The 22,016-nt window shown below is 41.9% G+C and overlaps 1 protein-coding gene across 2 annotated transcripts; it reads left to right on the top strand.

The window, feature by feature from the left end:
* Positions 1-15,044: 15,044 nt before the first annotated feature.
* On the top strand, positions 15,045-21,658 carry ESM1 (endothelial cell specific molecule 1). Of its 2 annotated transcripts, XM_068423823.1 has the most exons (3): positions 15,045-15,369; positions 19,287-19,442; positions 21,558-21,658. In XM_068423823.1, exons 1-3 carry the CDS (start codon positions 15,045-15,047, stop codon positions 21,656-21,658), a joined length of 582 nt encoding a protein of 193 aa, XP_068279924.1. The 2 variants fall into 2 exon arrangements, with proteins under 2 accessions (XP_068279924.1, XP_068279925.1); XM_068423824.1 differs by lacking the exon at positions 19,287-19,442 and having other exon boundaries at positions 15,069-15,369.
* The last annotated feature ends 358 nt before the right edge of the window (positions 21,659-22,016 follow it).

Here is a 22,016-nt window from a genome sequence, read left to right as displayed (position 1 = left end):
ACTTCAATTCTCCATTACTATGTATTTAACTAAATTAATTTTCAAAGAGTTAAAGTATTAAACAGATATTCCCAACTAATCTTTCATTATGAGAGAGAAAAAATAATTTTCTTTTTTTTCCTAGATTATTTTCTCTAATTTTTTTTTTTTTTGGTGATCAAATCAACAAAACCATCTCTTCTCACAGCTTGGTGCATGATCTCACCCTTTCGGTGAACGGTCTGTTGAAAAAAAGTCTAAATACTGATTGTAATGGGAGTAATTCTATTTCTCTAACACAGTGCCTATCTAACATCTGTCAAAACAAACAGGAATTTTGCTACAGATTTCAACAGACTTCTACTAACAGAAGGACCTACTGTGTTTCTGAAGAAGTCTGTGGTTAGCTTGGTGTATTCCCATTATCTTCCAAATATTCTCAAGGGGTTTTTTTGCCAACAGTTTGGAAGTGACCATCTGCTGGGTTTCTCTTCTTCTTTGGTTATTGCATTAATATGTACCGAATACTGTAAACTCTGGGATGTTGTAGAGGCATGAATAAATAACTCCAACGCATCAACATACTGGTCTTGATTATTGACCAGCAGCCCTGTCACTGCGCTGAGCAGAGCAAGCCCTGTCTCATAAAGGCTATGCAGAGGCAAATGGACACCGCAAGGCTGGGTTGGTAGTCAGCTATGGTGCAATAAAACCTCCCGATGTGGTGTACGGGGGCTTGATCCAATTCTCACTGAAGGTCATGGGAAGATCTTAAGAGATGCCAGTGAGAATTGGCTCAGGCCTGGATCACAGACAGAAACTGGGAAAAACTGGGGAAAAAAAAGGGGGAGTGATATAAAAGTGGAAAGAATAATGTATCGCTGTTAACCCTTTTCAGCTGGGGGTCTCAGAAGACGTTGCAAATACAAATTAGTCCCTTTTAACTTTGTAAGGTGAATGACAGCAAGGATATCCTTCTGCCCATCCCACAGGAGACTTTTCACAGCCTGCAGCCCAGTAACAACTAACTGGTGTTTAACCTCTCAGAGGCAAAGATTTCACTCGCTTTGCTCATGTGAACAGTGGCTGTATCTCAGTCACTGATGGGAAAGAATAAGTGACAGTCTGGAAACCATAACAGAGCAGGTTAACCCCAGTTCAGATACGGGGCTTTGTGTGTGTGTGTGTGATCTCCTGTAATGACTTTACTTCATTTACAGCACCTTTTTTTCGTTTATGGGGGATGTAGCAGGTGGAAAGGCATTACTGCTGGGCCCCCAGGGCACCACCAGGCCCGACTGTCTCTGCCCACCCCCCAGGGCTCCCCCACCCATGTCGCAGGACTCATACCAACCCCCAGGGTCATCAGCCCCTGCCCCAGCAATGCCACAGCAGGGCTGGCCCCCCGCTCCCCTCAGCCTGGCCCTGCCCTGTCGTGGGCCCTCTTGAGCCGGGCCTACTCACAGGCCAACGTCCTGGCCTTGCCTCGGCCTGTCCCCAGGGACGTGCAGGAGCAGTGAGCTGGTAACCTTGACTCATTTTCTGTCCACCCTGAGGTGAGCAGTCTTTATTCCCTCCACACACAGGAGGGATGTCTTTGCTGGCGTTGAAATCCCCATGTCTTGAGAGAGTGCCTGCCCATCCACCCCGCTGGGCAAGGGGCAGTCTGGGACAGGGAGAGCGGTAGGAGTTTTGCAGTGTGGCTGCAAAATGTCCAGCAGTTATTTATTTTATCAGCACCTGTGAAAGAACATGGTGGAAGGATGACTGGTTCTGCAGCCGGGGGTAGGCAATGGTCCAGGAAAGGGTGAGTGTTGGCTAAACAAGGTGACCACTGGTGTCACTCCCTGATGAAGCCACTGCTGGGATGGGAACTGAGCTGAAAACAGGAAAGCCACAGACAGTAGCTCCAGGTGCGTTTACAATAACATCCACAAAGCCTGACAAAATTAAGCTAGAAACATATTCTTACTGGACTAAGAGGAGCTCATGTTCAACAGCTTGTGGCGGAGTTTACTATGGATTCCAGTTGTTTCCAGCACAGCATTTGCAATTCCACTGTCCTTCAGTAAGAGAAATATAGTCTTGCCTCTTTTAACCTGTCACGCCTTAATACCAATCTTTAGGTGCCTGTGAGGTGCCCCCTTGCATATTGCCTCTCAGTTTCCAGATACTGGCTTCTTGTACCAGACCAGCTCTCCCATACTATCTGTTTTTGTCTACTGGAAATTTCTGAGTGGATTAAAGGAATCATGGCCTGGGAATCCTTCTGCCCTTGGCGAGGGCTGGGCTCCTATCTACGCTTGCACTTTGCAGCATGGTCTCTGCTGAGTTGACTTCTCTGTCAGATATTTGCATCTATCTCTGTTTTTACTGAGGTTTTCCAGGTAAGCAATGTTTCTTAAGGATTATCTGTTGAGAATTCTGACTTGCTTGTTGCCTGTCACGTAGTCACATTTGGACATAGAATGTAGCCCCTAAGGTTGACCAGGCCATGCAAAGACATGGCATATGGCACTGACATACGATGTATGGCGCTGACGTAGAGCGTACGGTGCTGACATACGGCTGACATCTCTCTGTCCTACAGAGGTAACAACTCGTATTCACACATCACACAGGGATGCCAATGCCAGTTAGCCTTAGTCCTTACATTTGTTCTACCCTTGTACTGGGCAGTAGTGGCTGGTGTTTTGTACTTGTTTTGGCTGTACATCTAATGCACTGTATGTTCAATGTGGGAATCTTTTTTTTTAAAAAGAAACTTCCTAGTTCTCAGTACAGAGGGTGGCATTATCTATTGTCAACAACTGTTGTTTCCTGAAAGTGCAGTGATATGTTTGGAGCATAGATTGCCTCCACAGCTCCTAGTCAAAGTCTTTGTTTTATCTTCTGACTACAGAACTGCCTACCATCTAGCAAACTGTAAAAGTAACCTTCCTTTTGGGCAACTCAATCTGGCATCAGGAAGAAACATTTAGAAAACAGAATTAAAACAAAGCAAGCCATCAGATTTTCAAGATTATTTTCTTGGATACTTGCCAAAGAGAAATAAAGATAAACTCAGAAGACTCTTTCGAAGTCTGAATAGGTCAGTTCACCATAGTCAGACAAATTACAGCAAGTAATTTTAATATATCTGTTACATTTTTAAATTATGATTTAATAGTTTCCAAAATTTATCCTCACCTCATTAATGATCTGACAGATGGTTCAGACACCTCCATCCCAGAATGTTTATAACCCCACAATCATCTGATGAAGCTCTTTTGGGATTGACTAATAGCATTTAATAATCAATACCTAGCAGATTGCAAGTAGGTTAAGTTTAACTGTAATTCAATTCAAGGTGGCACAGGTTGCTTGAGAGCAGTTGAACTCAGCTGTGAAATGTGCATTGAAAGTCAGCCACTAATTTCACAAAAAGTCTTCGAGTCTAAAAGCTGTACCAAGACCCACATCCTTGTCATGACAAAGAGAAAACCACAGAAAGATTAGCAAAAAGCCCTTATTTTAATGAAAAATAGAACAGAAACTTACATATTTTAGCTAGTCCCAAAAGTACAGATTAGATTCAATGTCTAAACAATGGAGTTTGACAGCGTTCATTCTTACGTACATCTGTGTGTAAAAAGCAAGAAACTTCCCTATTAACACACTCTCACAAAACCTTTATTTCGATAAAATATCAAACCTCTCTGCAGCCACATAGAAAATTAAGATAAGCAATAATTAAAACAGTGTCCACATCAGTAAATGAAAAAAAATATTACTTTAATCACTCTTTATCACTGCTGTCATAAAAAAATACTAGTAATGAGTATTTAATTAACCATTTCCATTTAAATGAATAAATGGCACATGGTTGTTGGTTTAGGTTATCTTGAAACCATGTAGAGGGTGTTACCTATCAGGATGTAGTGTCCAGGTTTCTTGGAACATCACTATCTCAAGCTGTTACAACCAAAGCCACATCACACATCCTTTCAGCCCCCTTGGTACCAGATAAAAGCAGATGCATGAAAAGAAGGGAGATCTCTGAACTGGTGTGTTTGCAAAACCCCTGACATTTTCAAAAGGCACTGGAGTACACTGACAGTGATCTGGCTTTCTCTGATTAAACTCTGGGACATGCGCATGCTGTGCCAAAAGCCACAGTCCTGTCCTAGCACTGGTCTTAGCAGAGCTCAAGTAACAAGTGGTCACACTGAGCACAAAATTAGTCTCTGAACCAATGCTTCGGGTGTGCTGGTGGAGCACTGTGGAGAAACTTGCACTGCTTCCTGTCACTGGGGATCGTGAGAGGCCCCATCTTCCAATGTGGTCCAGCCAGATCTTGTTAATGAACTTCTACTATGTCCAATCCACATCATAATGAAAAGAATAATGTGGGGGCAGCAACTACACTTGCAGCACTAAAGTTCTCATACACACAGAGACAGAAGATAAATTTGCTGACACTGATGCGTAGTTTATTTTCTTCCTGCGATATTTCAAAGGGATGGGTTCTAACTGCAAGTTTTCTTGGGGATGCCCCTACACTAAAACATGAGTATGTGAGAATGTGAGTGCTGAAAAGTGTGATACAGGGGCTTGTGGTGCTCATGATTCAAGGTACGCCAACTTCAGAGGTTATCACCTCTGTAGCTGGAGGGGAGTGGTGTTTGTGGTCCTCCAGGAGCGGAAATGGGTGGTTTGAGTTAACTTGCTGCCCCGTGAATTAGTTTGTGGAGCTGTGAAATGACACTCTGCTGCAGCAGCGATCAGCCAAGCAGCGCCACAGTGAGATTTGACAGGGACTGCACATCAGAGCCCTGAATTATTAAACAAAGTCAATTTGTGTATTCTGGCTTATGAACAATGGTGTTGATCTTATCTGGTGGCCTCAGCCTCATTATGCAGAAATATTGAGAGTATCCGCACAAGGTTAGAGCACAGCTGGTTATAAGATAATGCAAGGAATAGACTGAGTTTTAACGGGATATTTAAAGTGTTTCTCTTCTAGGCCTCTTTCCCTCCCCTTGTTTGTCCTGCACCCAGTTACTGAAGTCAGGGTCACGGTAACGATTACCAGTTTTGATATTCATATTTGGGACAGTGGTTTCCAGAAGGGTTTGTTACTCCACCACCTGTGTTGGGCTGGGTTTTTCCCTTTTCATGATGCTTGGTTGCAGCTTAGCCATCCTGGGCAGTATTCATCTGCCTAACAAAACACTGCTGGTGCCTCTGGGTGGGTTTCAGTGGGTGCAGCCAGTGGTTCGTAAGTCCTGTTTCAGGCACTTGTCTTAGGCAATAGAGAAACAAAAAAATCCTTTCCCTTCTATGTTGGTTGTAGAAACCAGATCTATTTGTTTACTACCAATGCTTTATAAAATGAAAAAACATTTTTCATTTTATAAAACAGAAAAAGCCACTAAAGCCAGAACTGAAGATACTATTGCCCAATTCTGGCCCAGCTGGCCTCCTGGGATCCACATGAGGGAATATCTCATGTACCACGGCTTTGGGGGCTGTTTCCTACTGTCAGCAACCATCTGTAGCTGACCTTCCTCTTGGTCCCCTTTGCCGCTTCTTGGCAGGTAGGATGAGATACTTACCCAGCACCAGGCCAGCATTCGTAGTCCATTGCATGATAGGCCAACCCCTGGCACACTGAAGAGGATCCATAACAAGGCATGGGGGGCAATTAGAGCATAGGATTGAAGGCTGAGCAGTAGCTATCTGATTTTAATTAAATAATCTGAGAAAGTATATTTGATAGTGAACTATTTCAGAAATTCTGCTTGCTTAAATAGTTTATTCTATCAGGGACAGGAAACATCTAAAATAACCCATGGTCAATCTATGACAATTCAGAAGATAAGATAGATAGATAAAGCAAAAGAGAAGAAGATGCCAGTATGGAGAAATCACATATTCAGTCTGTCAGATTCATAATTTAGGAAAATGGCTGCAGTTTTGAATAATTTACGCAATTTTTTTTCAGGCATTTGTCTTAAAGGATTAAGCTTCCGGGCATTTGATTAAATGACTGAAAATTAACATCAAGTTTTTGATCAAATAATTAAACAGATATAAATGCATATAAATTATCAGATTTCTGAGTAAGAACACAAGGTTGTGTTCTGCACTTGTAACACTCCTTAGCTATAAGACCTCTTTTCTTTTAGCAATATATTAAGAAAGTTGAGAATAATGAAATATGAGCTAAAATAGTTTTGGAAGTGATTAGGCTGTTTTTAGGTTTATGGCTTATAAATCTAAGCTTTCTGACAGTTTTGTCACTTAATGAAACACAAACTTATTGCCGGCAATATGCAGCTGTAACCCCTCATTCCTTTCTAATTAGAGCTTGTTTACAAACATTCTTTCCTTACTTTGAGTAAAAAATACATACAAAAAGCTTTGAACTGGCTTTGGTTTCTTTACAGCAGAGAAGATCATAACACATTGAAAATATTGAGTGAAATCCTGGCCCCACTGAAATAAGTGGCAAAGCTTTTATGTCATTGGGAATCAGCATTCACCCACAATATGTGTACCCCAGGAAAAAAAAGTATCCAAATATTTGAAAATACAGACATATGATTGATGAGGCAAAGGACAAAGGAGGTAGGAAGCATGTGCATGCATGAAAATCCTGTTGATGCCCTGGGGAAACGAACAGACCTGTGCTAGATCCCTCCAAGTGCATTGTTCTGAGAGACCTTGACTGGTGTCACTTTTCATGGAAGCCAAGATATTAATTCAATTCATGTCCAAACCTGTTTACTGAAGTAGATACCAATTGCATACATCATGGAAATGCCTGAAGACCAACTGTCAAAATTCTCCTTGAAGAAGACTCTGCACCAGTTAGCCCAAAGTCTCAAAGAGGCTTCAGTCTGGATAGACAAGGTGTACAGAGTGTGAGGACTGTGAGCAAGAGAAAGCAATAAAGATGGGCTCTAGGGATACAGTCTTGTTCCACTCTTATTTTTAGGGTGCATTTTGTGCGTGGCGTAAGTAGACTTGCGAAGAATAAAGCTGCATATAAATCAGAGAGAGGAAATTTAAATAAAGAGACGAAAATGTCAGCAGAGAAGAAAAAAACAACATAATAAGGACTAAGGGTGAGCTGGAGAGATTGTGTGGCAGAGAGAAGCCAGGATAAAACAGCCACTCATCCTAAGGAAAGAAAGAGTGTGTAACACTGCGGAAAATTCTTTAATAGTTCCCATCAGTGTCCTTACTCCTGTCAGCCTTTGGCTGGCTCTTCCCTTAAGTTTTATTAGCTAGAAGATGCTGAAGTCCTCTTATCGCCTTTCTGGGATCATCTAATTATTCTGGAAAGTGTTTATGCTTCAAAGATGAGTACTAGTGAAAAGGAAGAGAGATTTCTTCTTAAAGAAAAGTGATTGATATAAATTTGATCATTTTGCTCATCTAAATGAATTAGTTCAATTTGGTTTTTCTCTGCCAATGGAAAGGTTATTATACTGGCGATACTGCAAAGAATACATGGAAATATTAGCTCATGAGGACACCTAACTCGAACTCAAACAACTCAACATTTCACACATATGATCACAGATTTTCTTGTTAGCAACCCATGGAGTACAACAAGAGCTGAGCTTTTAATAGCTTTGTCATTCATTACAGGAAATAGCTACTTAGTCAAGTCTAAACTATATATAAAGCATAGCTAAAACTTTTGCAGAAATGTAAGACAATAGCACTGCTTAATTGCAAGAAGGTTTTCAAAAATATGTTTTAGTACAGAAAAGTAGAAATCACATTAATACTTAAGCTATGGTTCTATTCCCACAAGTGTCTACAGAGATGTTGCCTTTTTTTTCTTAAAGAGTGGAGATCAAAATCAGCTTGAGTTGCAAGTAAAAGGATACTCCGCACCACTCCTAAAATGTTTGACTGTAAAATTTATACCTAGGATTTGAAAACTAAATGGTGCGCTTTGAGATTCTGTACAGGTACCAAGAATGAACATTTCTCAAATGGGAGTTTGGCTTAGTTATCAGGGACTGACAGAGTCAGAGTACAATTACTATTCGCATTGAGTAGGGAAAGGATGAAATTCACAATATTTGTCATTTTATTGACTGTTGTGTTATTGTTTATGTCACAACAAAGCTAATGAAAATGCTTGTTCCAGTCTAATATGCTTTATCCTAGTTCTGCAGACGACTACTGAGATCATAGGTTGCATGGCAATAGAGAAATGAGTGTGTATTCCTACATCAGTTAATTATGGCAAATAGTGAGAGACAAAATATCTTTCACATTGTCTCAGCATTAAAGTTGCATACTGTATAGGCAGAATATATGCACCTGAGCACCTAAGTAGAACATGTGAAGAACCATCATTCACATCTTCTTTTCTTTTATTGATAAAGCAACCGAACATGTGAAGATCATTCCCAAGCCTCTTTTTTTTTCCCCGCAAATGGTTGAAAATCAATAACTGTGAAAAATAGTGGAGATATTTTTCTATGTGGACAGGCTTTTTTTTCCTAGGTGGACGTATGGCTTCATCAGGGTGATTTAGAGTCCTAGGACGATGAGGTCTCGCAAAAGAAAGAGCTACTGACAAAACTATCGACAAGGTGGGGGGTGTGTGAATGCAGAGTATTGATTTGGGCTGTGAGTGATCAGTGAAGTTTAGTATTGTATTCGGAGAAGTAAAGTTTCTGAACTACAGAGACTGCATGTGACTTTCTCCTACTTTTAACAAACTCTCTAATATAGACCTTAGAGGTCTTGGGCACTGAAACTCCTTTCTTCCTCTGGAAATGTAGATGATTTGAAAGTAGTGTGAAAAAAAAAGTCTTCAGCATGACAGAATCACAACCTATTTTTTCATCATTTTTCCTCACTTATATCAACTACCTATTTATTTTGTGTGGCAAACCCAAACTTCCCTGCCTTCGAGAAAATTGACCCCTGTTGCCATGTAGTAGAGCTTTTCCACCACTCTGTGATGGTTTTTGTCTCTTGAACATGTTCTCCAAGCACAGTGGAATTAATTGACTCAATTCAGGAATTAATTGAGGGAAAGCTGGTGATTTCTGCTATGCAGATGATCACAGTGGTTGTAAAATCGCTGGGAATAGGCACAGTGTGCAGGGATGACACCATGCAGAGATCCTTCAATTAGAGTCAGGCCATGACCGTAACCCATTGAGGACCAGGACTGTGCCACATGGACTTAGTAGCACGGACCTGAAAGGTGCCAGCTCCATTTGTACAGCCATAGGTCACAGAATCACAGAATCACAGAATCAACCAGGTTGGAAGAGACCTCAGGGATCATCGAGTCCAACGGTTGCCCTGACACCACCCTCTCAACTAGACCATGGCACTAAGTGCCATGTCCAGTCTTTTCTTAAACACATCCAGAGATGGTGACTCCACCACCTCCCTGGGCAGCCTGTTCCAATGTCTAATAACCCTTTCTGAAAATAAATTTGTCCTGGTTTGGCCCAAACCAGGCCAATTAGTCTTAGAGAAACCAAGGTCACTGCTAAATTCCTCACTGCTTACGAGTGAAGAGCCGAAGGGGGGTCGCATGTGCAGAGAGGAGCAGACAGGGCAGGTGACCCAAGATTGACCAACGAGGTATTCCATCCCACACACGTCATTCTCACTTTCCTATTTATCACTAACCCACTGCCTCCTGGAGGTGGGGCCCAGGAGGGAGGGGCCCTCCTGTCTTCCACTGATTGGTACCAGCTTTGCCAATTCTCCAGTTAAAAGCCTGCAGGTGTGATGGCAGGGGGAGCTACTGCATTTTCCCCTCTACCTGTGCTGGGGGGAGCAACTCTGCCTGAGGAGGATTTCCAAGCTCTCAGTCTTGGCTTTGTATATATTTGTATATATTCGTATATATTTGATTATTTCTATTATTATTGTTATTATACTCTTTTTCATTACTATAGCTCATTAAAACTGTTTTAACTTTCCAACCCATAAGTCTCTCTCCCTTTTCCCTTTCCCTTTCCCTTTGGGTGGGGGGGGGAGGGTTAACAGAGAGCGTCTGTCACAGGTTTAGTAGCCTGCCCAGCTTTAAACCGTGACAAAATTCTTCCTAATGTCCAACCTGAACCTCCCCTGGCAAAGCTTGAGGCTGTGTCCTCTTGTCCTATCACTAGTTGCCCGGGAGAAGAGGACGACTCCCACTTCACTACAACCTCCCTTCAGGTAGTTGTAGACTGCAATAAGGTCACCTCTGAGCCTCCTCTTCTCCAGGCTAAACAACCCCAGCTCCCTCAGCTGTTCCTCGTAGGTCAGACCCTCCAGACCCTTCACCAGCTTGGTCGCCCTCCTCTGGACTCGCTCCAACACCTCAACATCTTTCTTGAAGTGCGGGGCCCAGAACTGGACACAGGATTCAAGATGTGGCCTCACCAGGGCCGAGTACAGAGGGACGATCACTTCCCTAGACCGGCTGGCTACACTATTCTTAATAGAGGCCAGGATGCCATTGGCCTTCTTGGCCACCTGGGCACACTGCTGGCTCATGTTTAGCCGGCTGTCGATCAGCACCCCCAGGTCTCTTTCCACCGGGCCGCTTTCTAAGCACTCTTCCCCCAGCCTGTAGCGCTGCCTGGGGTTGTTGTGGCCAAAGTGTAAGACCCGGCACTTGTTCTTGTGGGAGATCTGAGGGAGGAAACTCAGAGCAGGAGTTACATGGAGTCGGTTTGGCTTCCATGTATTTGTATGTGGAGTTATGGGCAAATATATTTTTAATATGCTCTGAACAAGCTATGGCTCTAGCTCCTGAGGCTCTCTGCAGATAACCCCACCATACCCAGTTATTTCTATAGTAGCTCCTGAAGTCTGCCCTTAGGTAGCCAGCCTACCCAGTTCTCTGTGTAGCACCTGGTCTGCCTGGAGAAAGGATGTAAATACCTCTTGCCTTCAGCAAGTAGGAAATGTCCCAAAGCATCTATTTTTACCAGTGAAGTTGAGTTGCCACGTTACAGTGGAAACAAAGACTAATTAGCAATTCATTGAAAAGATACAAGAAAAGAAATCATACAAAGGGGAGTCCTTGCCGCTGTCTCACTTTCCTGATTCTTATCTTTTACTTCCTATTTCTGGCTTTTCATTTTAGACTTTGCAGCTCGGCTTCCTTTCGGTGTTTCCCTTTGAATCTTTGCTCTTCATATAGCATTGTGCTTATGGCTTTTTGCAAAGGAAGCCTGGGAAAAAGTTGGATTGTTCAGGAATGTACGGTAACATATTTTTAGTTTAGGGACTGCCTTTTGGAAATGAGCAACAAGGGTCATGTATTAAACATTTTCCTATGTTTAAAGAGATATTAATGCTTCCTGCTTATCCCAACTTTACATGTTCAAAAGACTGGATAATGACAGTGGCCAGAATGCTTAAGTTCAGAAGAACTGAAGTGAATGATACTCTCTCTATCTAAAGAGTAAAATGAGCAAAGCCTTAGAGTATTGGCCAAATGAATAGAGTGCTCCCATGTATCAGCACAGGTTAATCATGTATCATGAAATACATCATTTCATGGGGATCTTTAACGGTGGGGTCAAACTTTTCAGAGGGCATAAATACAACCTCAGGACCCCCACACAAGCTGCTTTTGCTTGAGAAATGGATTATTTGCAAAAGAACTAGAAAATATGTGCTCCGAAGTATTCGGCTGGAAACACAGTTCACAGCTCACTGATGCTAAAGCAGTGATTGCTTAGTTCCCTGTAAAGCATTGAACCTAAGGGTTGAAACCTTTTCTGCTTCTGGATGGAATGCCAAACGTTATGTATGGTGATGTAATTATGATGTAAACTGGCACCAGGACAATTTATACTGTAAATTTGGAAAAAAAATAATTAGCTCTGATCTGATCCAGAAAATCTTCCACATTTAAAGTATATTTATACCACAAGTTAAATAATGGTGCCAAATTTTCTGCTGTTGATAGCTGGGGAAGCTTCATTAATTCCCGTTGCACCAGTTTTCAAGGGAGAGCTTAGTTCAGGGCTTTACAGGATCAAGCTCTTCATTGGAAAGAAAAGCTTGATGGATTCAAGAGGTAAAACAACAAAGAAACATTAAAACCAGAGGGAATGACATTGGATTTATTTCACTACTTAATCAGTGGACAGCATGGAAGATCATAGTATCATTATTTCTTCCTTGATACTCATGTATAAGCTAGACGTCTATCTGTTCATATTGTTTTCTTCCATTACATGTATTTTTTGATCCATTGTAATAATTTACTTTGGCTTCTAGCTCCAAGCACAGAATACAGTTTCCATCTTATTCCAAATAATATTGGCTAGTTGCTAGGGGAGTGTGCTAATTTCTTTTACGGTTTCTTTTCCTCACCACATCTGTGTGTAATTTTTTTATTTATCATCTCCCTAGGACATTTTCCCTGTGAGAAACCCAAACGTGAAATGCAGCCCTTTCAGGTTGTTTGGTGTTTTATACAAGGAGCATTTCCTAAATATGTTTACAGAACAGGATTTTACCAGCTGGTGTTTACTACCAGGCATAAATGCCGAAGTGCATGTGTGGATGGGTCAGCACACTCCTCTGTTATCTCCTCTGTGTGAGCAAGCAGGTACAACTTTAAGGGCAAGTGTGAATTAACTTAAGGGAGACTTAAGGGAGACCCTTCCTGCTCCTTACTGCTGCAGACCTGTGAAGTCTCATGCATTGACTATGCGACCTGCTGTTTTGGGCTATTTCACCGTTGCGAGCAGATTTGGCTGGGGGACTGAAATGGTTACTGCCCTTAGCTGTGCTCCCTGGCCCTCTGATCAAACTTAGCCTTTCTTTCCCTCTGAGGGACTGCCCAGTGGGATTTACATAGGCTCCTCAGCCCCGTAGGTTACAGCCTGACCTATTAATATAAACCAATGTCAATTTTAGTTCATGCTAATGCCAGCAGAAATGGGCAGAGGTTTACATTACTCTGCTGACCTGTGAACTATGGGGGAGATTTTGGGTTGTGTTTTTTTTTTAAAAACAGGCTTTTGCCATGTTGTAGTTCTGATGGGGTCAGGGATAGCACATCCCTTTCTAATTTATCTGCTCATTATAACCTTATGCTTTTGTTCCTTTTTGGTTTTTAGCTGCAATCTTCACTTCTGTGTTTGAGGCATTCATTTCACTTCCCAGAAGATAGTTGCATTGGATTTTGAAGATGAAGTTGTCTACTACAGCTAATTCCTGTCACCTCATGGCTACCAGTAGCACTTTGATTGTTTATACAAGACTTAACCTAATGCTTTAATTTTTACACTTTAAATTCACTGATTGATCCAAGATTACATGTGAAATCAGGCAAGAGCTAGTGCATGTAAACATCTGCCAGCTGGCAACTGTGATTAGAAGAACTGTATTTCAAGTAATTATATACTGTATAAGATGGATGCCTGCAAACATTTGCCTGTGTAGTTTCCCTTTGACATATGTTAAACATAATAGGTGTCTTGTCTTGCCTTGTCTTCTGTTCTCTTTCTCTGTGCTTCTCTTCTCTTTCTCTGCAATGCAATGATATCCTATCCTATCCTATCCTATCCTATCCTATCCTATCCTATCCTATCCTATCCTACCCCATCCTGTCCTGTCCTATCCAGTTTCTTATACCCACATATACCAGAAGTATATGAACAACCTACCCAAGTGCAACATACAGTTGCACTCTCACAAGAGAGAAGAGTTAAGCATTTCGTTTTGGATCTGTCAATTCACTTTTGCACTCATGAAGAAAAGGCTTTCCTGCTCCCCTGTATTTCCAGCATAGCCCTTCATTTTATGTGGCAGCCTACTGGCAGTGTCCTCAACCCACTTGAGAGACAGGATTCCCAAGTGGCAAGCTGGTCACATACAAGTTTAGATTGATTCGGTTCCCACTAACTTCAGTGGCAGCAACTTCTGGTATTCAGAGATTTATTTATGGCTAGCTTTATTCCTTTTTTCCTTTCCTGTAGAGCTTGCTTTAGAGCAGAAATTTCCATCTCTCTGGTGGCTCATCTGTTTCACTGAACTCTTTGGTTGTTTGCTGTTTCTTGTCAAGGCTCTGGCAGAGTGAATAAAGTCTAAGAGGGGGGACGGGGGAAACTGAGACTTATATTCTGTTTATTTACACTGATTTCACTGAAGAGTAACATCAGGGCATCCCATAGAGTTTGATCAGGATAGAAGTGGTGTAACGGGGAGAGGAATCAGCCCCCCCCGGCTCCACATTAAGGCTGTGCAGACGGTGATGGTGATGGATGGGGATTTCCCCCTTTGGTTGTGGGGTTGGGGCAGATCATTGATCATTCTCCTGAACTTCCTGAGGAGGATCCCACAAAATACTGTTTTCTGTCTGACCTTTTTTTAGTTCTAGCAGTAATCTTTGAGTGAATATTTAATTCATATTCACCTAAATACTGATTAAAAAGTACCATTTCGATGCAGGCAGGAAAAACACTACTGAAACATCTGAGCTTGGCTGTTAAATGGCATGATCTCACTTTGTTCCTTAAAGTAACTGTCTGTGTCCCCTCAAAGGGGAAGCCAAATGCTTATTCTTTTAAAGATTATTCTTTCAGCAGTGAGATGATTCAGGCAGAGCTGTCCTGCTGTCAGCAGTGTGCCCAGTGTCAGAGCGATCGCTGTCCTGCAGGAAGGTATGCAATCTACTTGGGGTTGGTTTTTTTTTCGGTTGTGTGTGGGGTGTTTTTTTTTTCTTTTGGCAGACGTCCTTGAGCATTTGAGACGGATGTGAGAGAGTTTTTAGTCCTCATGCAAAACAACCAACTAAACATAACAGATTACATCAGCTCAGGCTTTTCAATTCCTGGATGGCAGCAGAGTGCTAATCCAACCTTCATCCTGGATTTCATAAACTGAAACAAGGGAGGCTGGCAGGAGCAGCGCTGCCGGATTGAGGAAGCTGACGACGGTGCAGCATGTGGGCAACACACTGTATAAAGCTCATAAACTTGTAGGCTGATGTGTGCAGCTACCACTTTGGATTCTGTACTGCTGCTTCCCTCGGCACAAGGCACCAGCAGGCTGAGCATTAAAGCCTGCTTTTTGGGATGGAGCATTTACCCCTGCAAGACATGAAGGGCTTCCTGTTCCTTACACTCCTCCTGATGCCCGTGCACGCTGGAGCTGCTTGGAGTGCGAAATATGCAGTAGATTGTCCCGAGCCCTGTGACAGTAATGCATGCAAAAGTACCTTGCGCTGTAAGCGAACGGTGCTGGATGACTGTGGCTGTTGCAGAGTGTGTGCAGCTGCTCTGGGGGAGACTTGCTATCGTACGGTCTCGGGTATGGATGGTGTCAAGTGTGGTCCTGGGCTGAAGTGCCAGTTTTACACTGAGGAGGATGACTTTGGTGATGAATTTGGTATCTGCAAAGGTAACAATATTCACTTTGCATGCACCCACTGTGGCAATTTGACAGCAACCTACATATAGCGCTTGCCTCCTGCTTGAAAGATCTAAAATGGGATTTTTCCAGCTCAGCCCTTAGCCAAGAAGAAAGTGAAAAATACCTGCTGGTATTAAAAGGTGTTACATGTAGGTGGGGCAGGGTTATTAATGTGAGAATACTGTTTAGACCTGGGGACATGTGTGAGGAAATACAAATGGGGTGTGCTCGGGGATGAGATTTTTCATTGGGACTTGGGAGAAACAGGCACTAGTCCTGATCCTTCTGCTGATATGGTGAGTGGCTTTCTAGAAATTGCAAAGACTTTAATCCTGTGAGTCCAACTGTGTCTCAGGATCCCTGCCCCTGCCGGGCTCTCCCTCAGATGAAGTTCCCTTGGGCACTGCCAGCTGACAGCCCAGGGACCAGGTGCTCTCTCTGGGGTCTGGGCGATGGAAATGTTGTCTTGTTTAATTCAGTCCTGCCTTTGAGGTGCTCAGCTACCTTAGGGATGTGGTCAGGGGAGGCAAACAGAGACCCTTCTGCCTGAAAGATGGGAATAACAGAACAGGAGATGACCCTGAGATGAGTAGCCAGCCACTGCTCTCAGCTTATTCCAGGTATGCTGCATGCTGATTTCATCAGTCATAGACTACAATGGCATTTTTCATTTAAGAGCTATCTTCACTCCATGCAAAAAGGATAATCTTTAAAAGGAGAGGAGGTATTAAATTACTAAGAAGTAGGATGAAAGTTTTTAAAATAAATAATTTTTTAAAAAGGCTTTGCAAAGTATGAATGCAGTGAGTTTGCCTGTGTTCATGTACCACTTCAGTAAGTAGATACAGCTATGAGTGTGAATAACTTCTTAAAAATTGAGATGTCTTGGCAGTTAAACATCAGGAGTATTAATAGCCTCAGTTAAAGTAATGACTTAGGACCAGATGCTGCAAAAATCATTCAGGCTGACTCACATACAGCACACATTTATTTACATTGATATTTAAAAACAAATTCATGTGCATGTTTGAGGGTGAAACCGAAAACACTGCTCTTATTTCTAAAGACTAGAATTTACCGGTGAAGATAGTATCTTTGGTGCACCCACCAGAAAAGTATTTTACTGAGATAGTTGACTGATCTTCAGTTTATTAAAAATTACTGCAGGGCAAGATACCACCTATAATTCTTTTAACAGTTCTTTTGAACTATTATGTAGTTTTCACTGTCCTCATAGGAATTTCTTTGCAATAACAGACTTCAAATGGGAAAAAAAGAAACATTTGGGGGCATGAGTTCTGAACCCCTGTAGCTGAATCTTGGAAGCTCTGTAGAAAATATAAAGTAAAATGTTGGGTTTTTTTTTCCTGTGAGTCAGTGGAAAAACTCTCATTAATTTCAATAAAGCCATATCTTGACTTAGAACTGTAAATGGGAATTTAAGGCTTAGATTCCCCATATATTTATTTGCACTAAATATTATAGATGCTATTTCTAATTCTTTTTCTTTTTTCATGTCAGCTCTGAGATAGTACAATCTCTTTCTATGTGCATGTGAATTTTATCAGGCAAAATATGGGGCCAAGTATTGTTATTTTATACATCCATTTATAGCTATGGTACCAGATCACTTGCTCATTTTAATAACTTCCATGTTTGTAATAATTCACAGAGTCAAGATAGCTAAATTCTCTTTGGTTGCCTGCGACTAGTTTACTTTGAAGTTCTGGAAAAATGACCTGCACTCTCTGTTCTTCAGTTTCTTATTTCTAAAATGGGTAAAACATGGACAATATATATTTCAGGGCAATTTTTAAAGTACTTTTAGTATTATAAGAGTGCATCATATTATTATCTGTAGCAGTGTCATTATTGCTCAAAGCAGACTAAGGAATACTGGCGCTCTGCACTTTTATTAGTAAATACCCTCTAAACTTGAGGTATAACTGTCACAGTAAAGAACCTGTTCTAGCTTACCTTAGATCACTGGGAACTATTTGCAATCTACTTAGGAGCAGGTTCCTGCTGAACAAAACCATCTAACAGCAAAATTGACTCAGATCTCAGTTTTGTCAAATCTGAAGAGCAGCATCAGTGCCAGGATTATTCCACATGGAGCCAAGTGCTTTGGGCTCAGACTTGTTTCCATGCTGTTGTGCAGAGCTTTGCATCCTACCTCTCTGGGCTGACCTGTTGAGCACCTGCAGTGGGCAAATTGATGCTCCATGTGGTGTGTGCTCTCAGCTTGTCTCTCAGGGAGGACTATGCACGCAAAAACTGCTTTGCTTTGGCAGGATTTGGTTTTTGTTTTATGTGGACAAACAACAGATCCAAGAGTGTCCTTGCTTGGGAAGGGGAGTATGGCGAAGCTCAGTGAGGTCCTCCAGGCTGGAGGCATTCACTGTGCAGTCCATAGCAGAGAATTGGTTGATTTTCCCATGTTTTTCATTTACAAAAGCATACCCATTGGGCATGCAGGGAACTGTAAAGTGTTGGTTTCATTTTTGGGGCATTAGTCTGATTTTCAGATAGCCTAGGTGGTATGGCAAAATTAAGTATTTGCATTGGTTCAAGAGGAGACTGGACAAACTGGGAAGGATAATCCTGTTGTGGGGTGTTATATGCACAGAAACTATGTCTGGCTTGGGAGGTCCCAGAGCTGAAAATGGGGGAGAATATGAGGAGAGAGGTATCATTTGTGCTTACCATGGTCATCTTCTTTCTAAGTGTTTTGTGGGAGCCTAGGCTGGATGGATCCTTGGTCCAGCCCTGAATGGTCATTGGAAGTTGAATTGGAAACTCTCCAGGACTTGCCATTTAGGGTCACCATGCACCCTGGGTTGGCAAAGACAGCCTGAGCATAAAGACCTTTCTCCTGGGACATCCCAAACTTCTCTCGGGATGTTCTCTTGTTTGGGGGTTTGGAAAGGGGATGTTGGAGCTGGATTTTTCTTGTCTCCATCTCTTCAGCTATGGTCCTGGAAAGGTACCCTGTTCAACAGCAAGGCAGATGAAGGTAAGGGCTGTGACCCAGGTTTAAACCCTCTGGGAAGTTACGCGATCCAGTATGTGATACCTGTCAGCTATGGGATGGGGCAAATCCTCTGCACCTGACAATTTTTTTCCAAAAACATTTGGTCCGATCCTGACAGCTGCCCTTTGGTGCTCTTCTGGGAGATTTGAATCAGGGCAATAAGTGACCAGATGCAGTACAACCAGGCAGCTGCCTTAGTGCCAGTGATCCCTTTAGGCTGGAGACGTAGGTGAGCTCTTTGCTGTCTGCCATGGGAAGGCAGACCTTTGCTGTCTGAGAAGCTGTCACACGGGGGAAGGCCCTTCCCCAAGAGCCAGGAGTGTCTCCAGGACCAGGATGCCTTTGCTGGATAGCTCCTCAGGGTCGGGCTGGCTGCCTCCACTGAGCCTGCATGCAATGGCCCTGGCAGCAAGCAGCCCAGCGCCAGCAACAGATTGCAGCCCTATATCACGGCAGCCATGTAAGTCAGATAATATCATGCCCAAATAGTGAATTTAGGAACTCTCTGAAGTCTTCTTTTCTAAATCCAATGTTAATCCTTTAACTCCATCCTCTATGATTACATACTTATATATTCATATTGCCTTTAATTTGCATTTTAATACTATGAGTGTTTCAGAGAAGGATTACCAATAGCACATTGTAAATAAGTTACAGCAAAAGAAATTATGTATATAATGTGTGGCAAGGTTTGTTAAAACTATAAAATACTTGTAAGAAGCTGTTGGCATGCTGAAATCCTGTAGTTAAGGTTTAGCTGACCTCCACTCAAAGGTTTTCCACTTTAAGGATATAAGCAGACCAGCTATTAAGAGTGCTGGCAGATGACTTGGATCACTGAGGACTGCTTTGCTATACTACTTTTTTTCAGAGTGTCCCTATGGTACCTATGGAATGGAATGCAGGAAAACCTGCAACTGTCCCTCTGGCATCTGTGACAGAGTAACCGGGAAGTGTTTGAAGTTCCCATTTTTTCAACTGTCTGCTTCAAAGCCTCCAAATAGACGAAAAATAGTTTCACACACAGGTAAGACTTTGTGGGGCAGTTAATTTTAGCAGAAATCACCTTGTACATGATCTACTACTGTGCTGTGTACACTGTTGCGTGAGAGATATGTACTTCCGTGGAGCTGTGCAAACAGCTAACAGCACAAGGTACATTTATTTTTCTTATTGGCAGTTCCCTTAACATAAGGCAAGGAATTAGGTGAGCTGTGACACATGGTAAAAACATTTTAAAATCCTAACATTGGCAAAATACTTTTCAGCTGTTGTGTGCACTAGCAGTACAATGTCACTTGTGCAATGGGAGGCTGTGCTGGGTTTTGCATCGGTCGGTTCAGATGCGACGCACATAGCTGCTTTGTGCAAAATAGGATTTCACTGGGTTGCATTTACTAGTTAGCTAATATATGGTAAAAGTAGTATCTTTTTTCCAGGAAGACAGAGCTTTTTACATTTTCAGATGTCAGTGAACTGTTTTATGAAATGTTTTATTGTGGTAATTTATCACAGTATCTCTGAAATAAGTTCTTATCTTTAAGATTATGCCTGAAGCCTGTAAAAGATCTTTCCAGAGTTAAAAAAAAGGTATATGAGAAACTGGAGGCAGGAAGGAGAGATCACTGAAGTTTTTAAAGCTGGGATTAAAATTTCTTCCTCTTTTATTCTCCACTTGATGATATGGTGGTTTATTTGACTGAACAATGTTTAAAATTAAACACCAATCAAAATCAATACAAATGTAAAGATTTTAAATAATTATCAGAGGTTTAATCCTAGACCTACTGGGATCTTTTCTAGGATTTCACCCAAAAGTCTTTGAATTTTATTTCTTCTCTAACTGCAATTTGTGTACCTTATTTTGATTTTCTCATGTTCTAGAGTTTGCTGCCTTAACACAAGCATTATCTTTCCCCCACTCTCTGTTTAGCGAAAGTTAGACAGAAGCAAACTTCTTCAGCTTATGCTCATACCACATTTAAAATGAACTTCAAAAAAAACTTTGTGAGATGGATCAGTCCTGACCGTTTTGTATTTTTCTACATGACTGTGCTCTTCTGCCTTTCTGGGTTTTGTTTATTGCCAAGGGTGCTGAAATAACATGGAAAAAATTTCCTGTCTTGCTTTTTCCTATATCTAGCCTATATTCCAAATCTTCCCAGGTAGCCTGTTTTCATCAGTCCCTCCTCTCCTTTCCTCTCCCTCCTTTGGTCCCAAATATTCTGCTGCCTCAATGTTTAGCAGCTTGCCTGATCCCAGCCAGGATGAGATCCTGACCCAGTAGAAATTAATGGTATTTTTTACCTGTGCAAAGATTTCACACTGATTTCTGTCCTTGGAAGTCCGTCACCAGAAGTAGATCAGGGACACTGTGGGTAGTACTGCATGGGATGGTCACATGGGGCTTCTTTTGATAGTGGTCTTCAGAGGTAGCTATAGCATCTAGGACAGATCCTCAGTGAATTAAAACAGCTGTGAATGCTTCTGTATTTTAAACAGGTGACTTTCTGGTCTGTATGTTTTATAAAGACGTTATGGCTACGTATACCCTGGTAAATTTAACGGTGCCAGAGCATGTTCCTGTGTATTGCTATTGGACCACCTTCACTGTCAAACAGTAGGGCAGCGGCTGGCATGCTTTGTCCCAGACTAGCTAGCCGTGCCAAACAACCTCAGCCACAGCTCAGGAATCAGTGTCAGCCAAGGACCATTTCCAGGAGATAAACTGGATATCTTCTACCTTTTTTTTTGAGAGAAAGCGAGTTTAGTGGCGTGCACAAGGCTATTCCACGCCAGCTGGGCTCAGTCAGAGAATAGCTCCAGGCATGTTTAATTTACTGCTGTAGCTATTGAGGATGTGCTGCTTGGTCCCATGTCACATTGGAGAGTTACAGTGAGAACTGCAAACTGAACTCATATTACCTGCCTTATGCTTAAACTATTAGAAAGACGTCTGGCTTATGCCATAATTTGACAGAGATTTTGCAACTAGGTAACTGGAAGCATTCAGGGAGATTCCTGAAAGATTTGTCAACTAAGGTTTTTCTGAAGTGTTCCCAAAACTAGGAACATTGCTGCAGGGCAATATTTTAATTCTCTCATTTTCACAAAATCCACTTTTATTTTTGTATATTTTCAGAGAACGGCATGGCATCGGGGGATGGCAATTCTGTAAAAGAGGAATTCATTAAGGAGAAAACTATCCTCTCTCCAGTAATGAAATGGCTAAATCCTCGCTGATATTTACTTACACTCATAAGACACTGAAGTGAATGCATTTCTCACAGATTATTGAATATGCAACAACACACTTTAAGAACAAAGTAGATCTATAGCATATGAAATGTAACCTCTGAAGGCCAATTGTGATTCTGTTTTTCATGAGAAAAATGTTTACTTAAAAATAGACTGTACAGTGTATATGATTTTTGATATTTGTTTTGATAAGTATTTGAACAGGTAAATGTATTGTGGATTCCTGAATGTATAATAATGTTAAAAAACCAACACTATTCAACCCTCCTCATTTCAATAATGCCAGAGGCCGACTCTTGCAGCCTGAGGCTGGGAAAGCTCTCACTGAGTTCAGTGGACAGTT

The sequence above is a fragment of the Nyctibius grandis genome, chromosome Z (assembly GCF_013368605.1).
Source record: "Nyctibius grandis isolate bNycGra1 chromosome Z, bNycGra1.pri, whole genome shotgun sequence".
In the NCBI taxonomy this organism is placed as follows: Eukaryota; Metazoa; Chordata; class Aves; order Nyctibiiformes; family Nyctibiidae; genus Nyctibius; species Nyctibius grandis.
Note: the sequence above shows the minus strand (reverse complement) of the source record. Positions and strands in the feature narration are given on the sequence as shown.

What these genes read in the sequence shown, in the direction of transcription:
- ESM1 (XM_068423823.1), top strand. Translation starts at nt 15,045, where the DNA reads ATGGAGCATTTACCCCTGCAAGACATGAAGGGCTTCCTGTTCCTTACA. An exon ending in TGAATTTGGTATCTGCAAAG is followed by an intron (nt 15,370 to 19,286) that starts GTAACAATATTC and finishes ACTTTTTTTCAG; the next exon opens with AGTGTCCCTATGGTACCTAT. An exon ending in AAAAATAGTTTCACACACAG is followed by an intron (nt 19,443 to 21,557) that starts GTAAGACTTTGT and finishes GTATATTTTCAG; the next exon opens with AGAACGGCATGGCATCGGGG.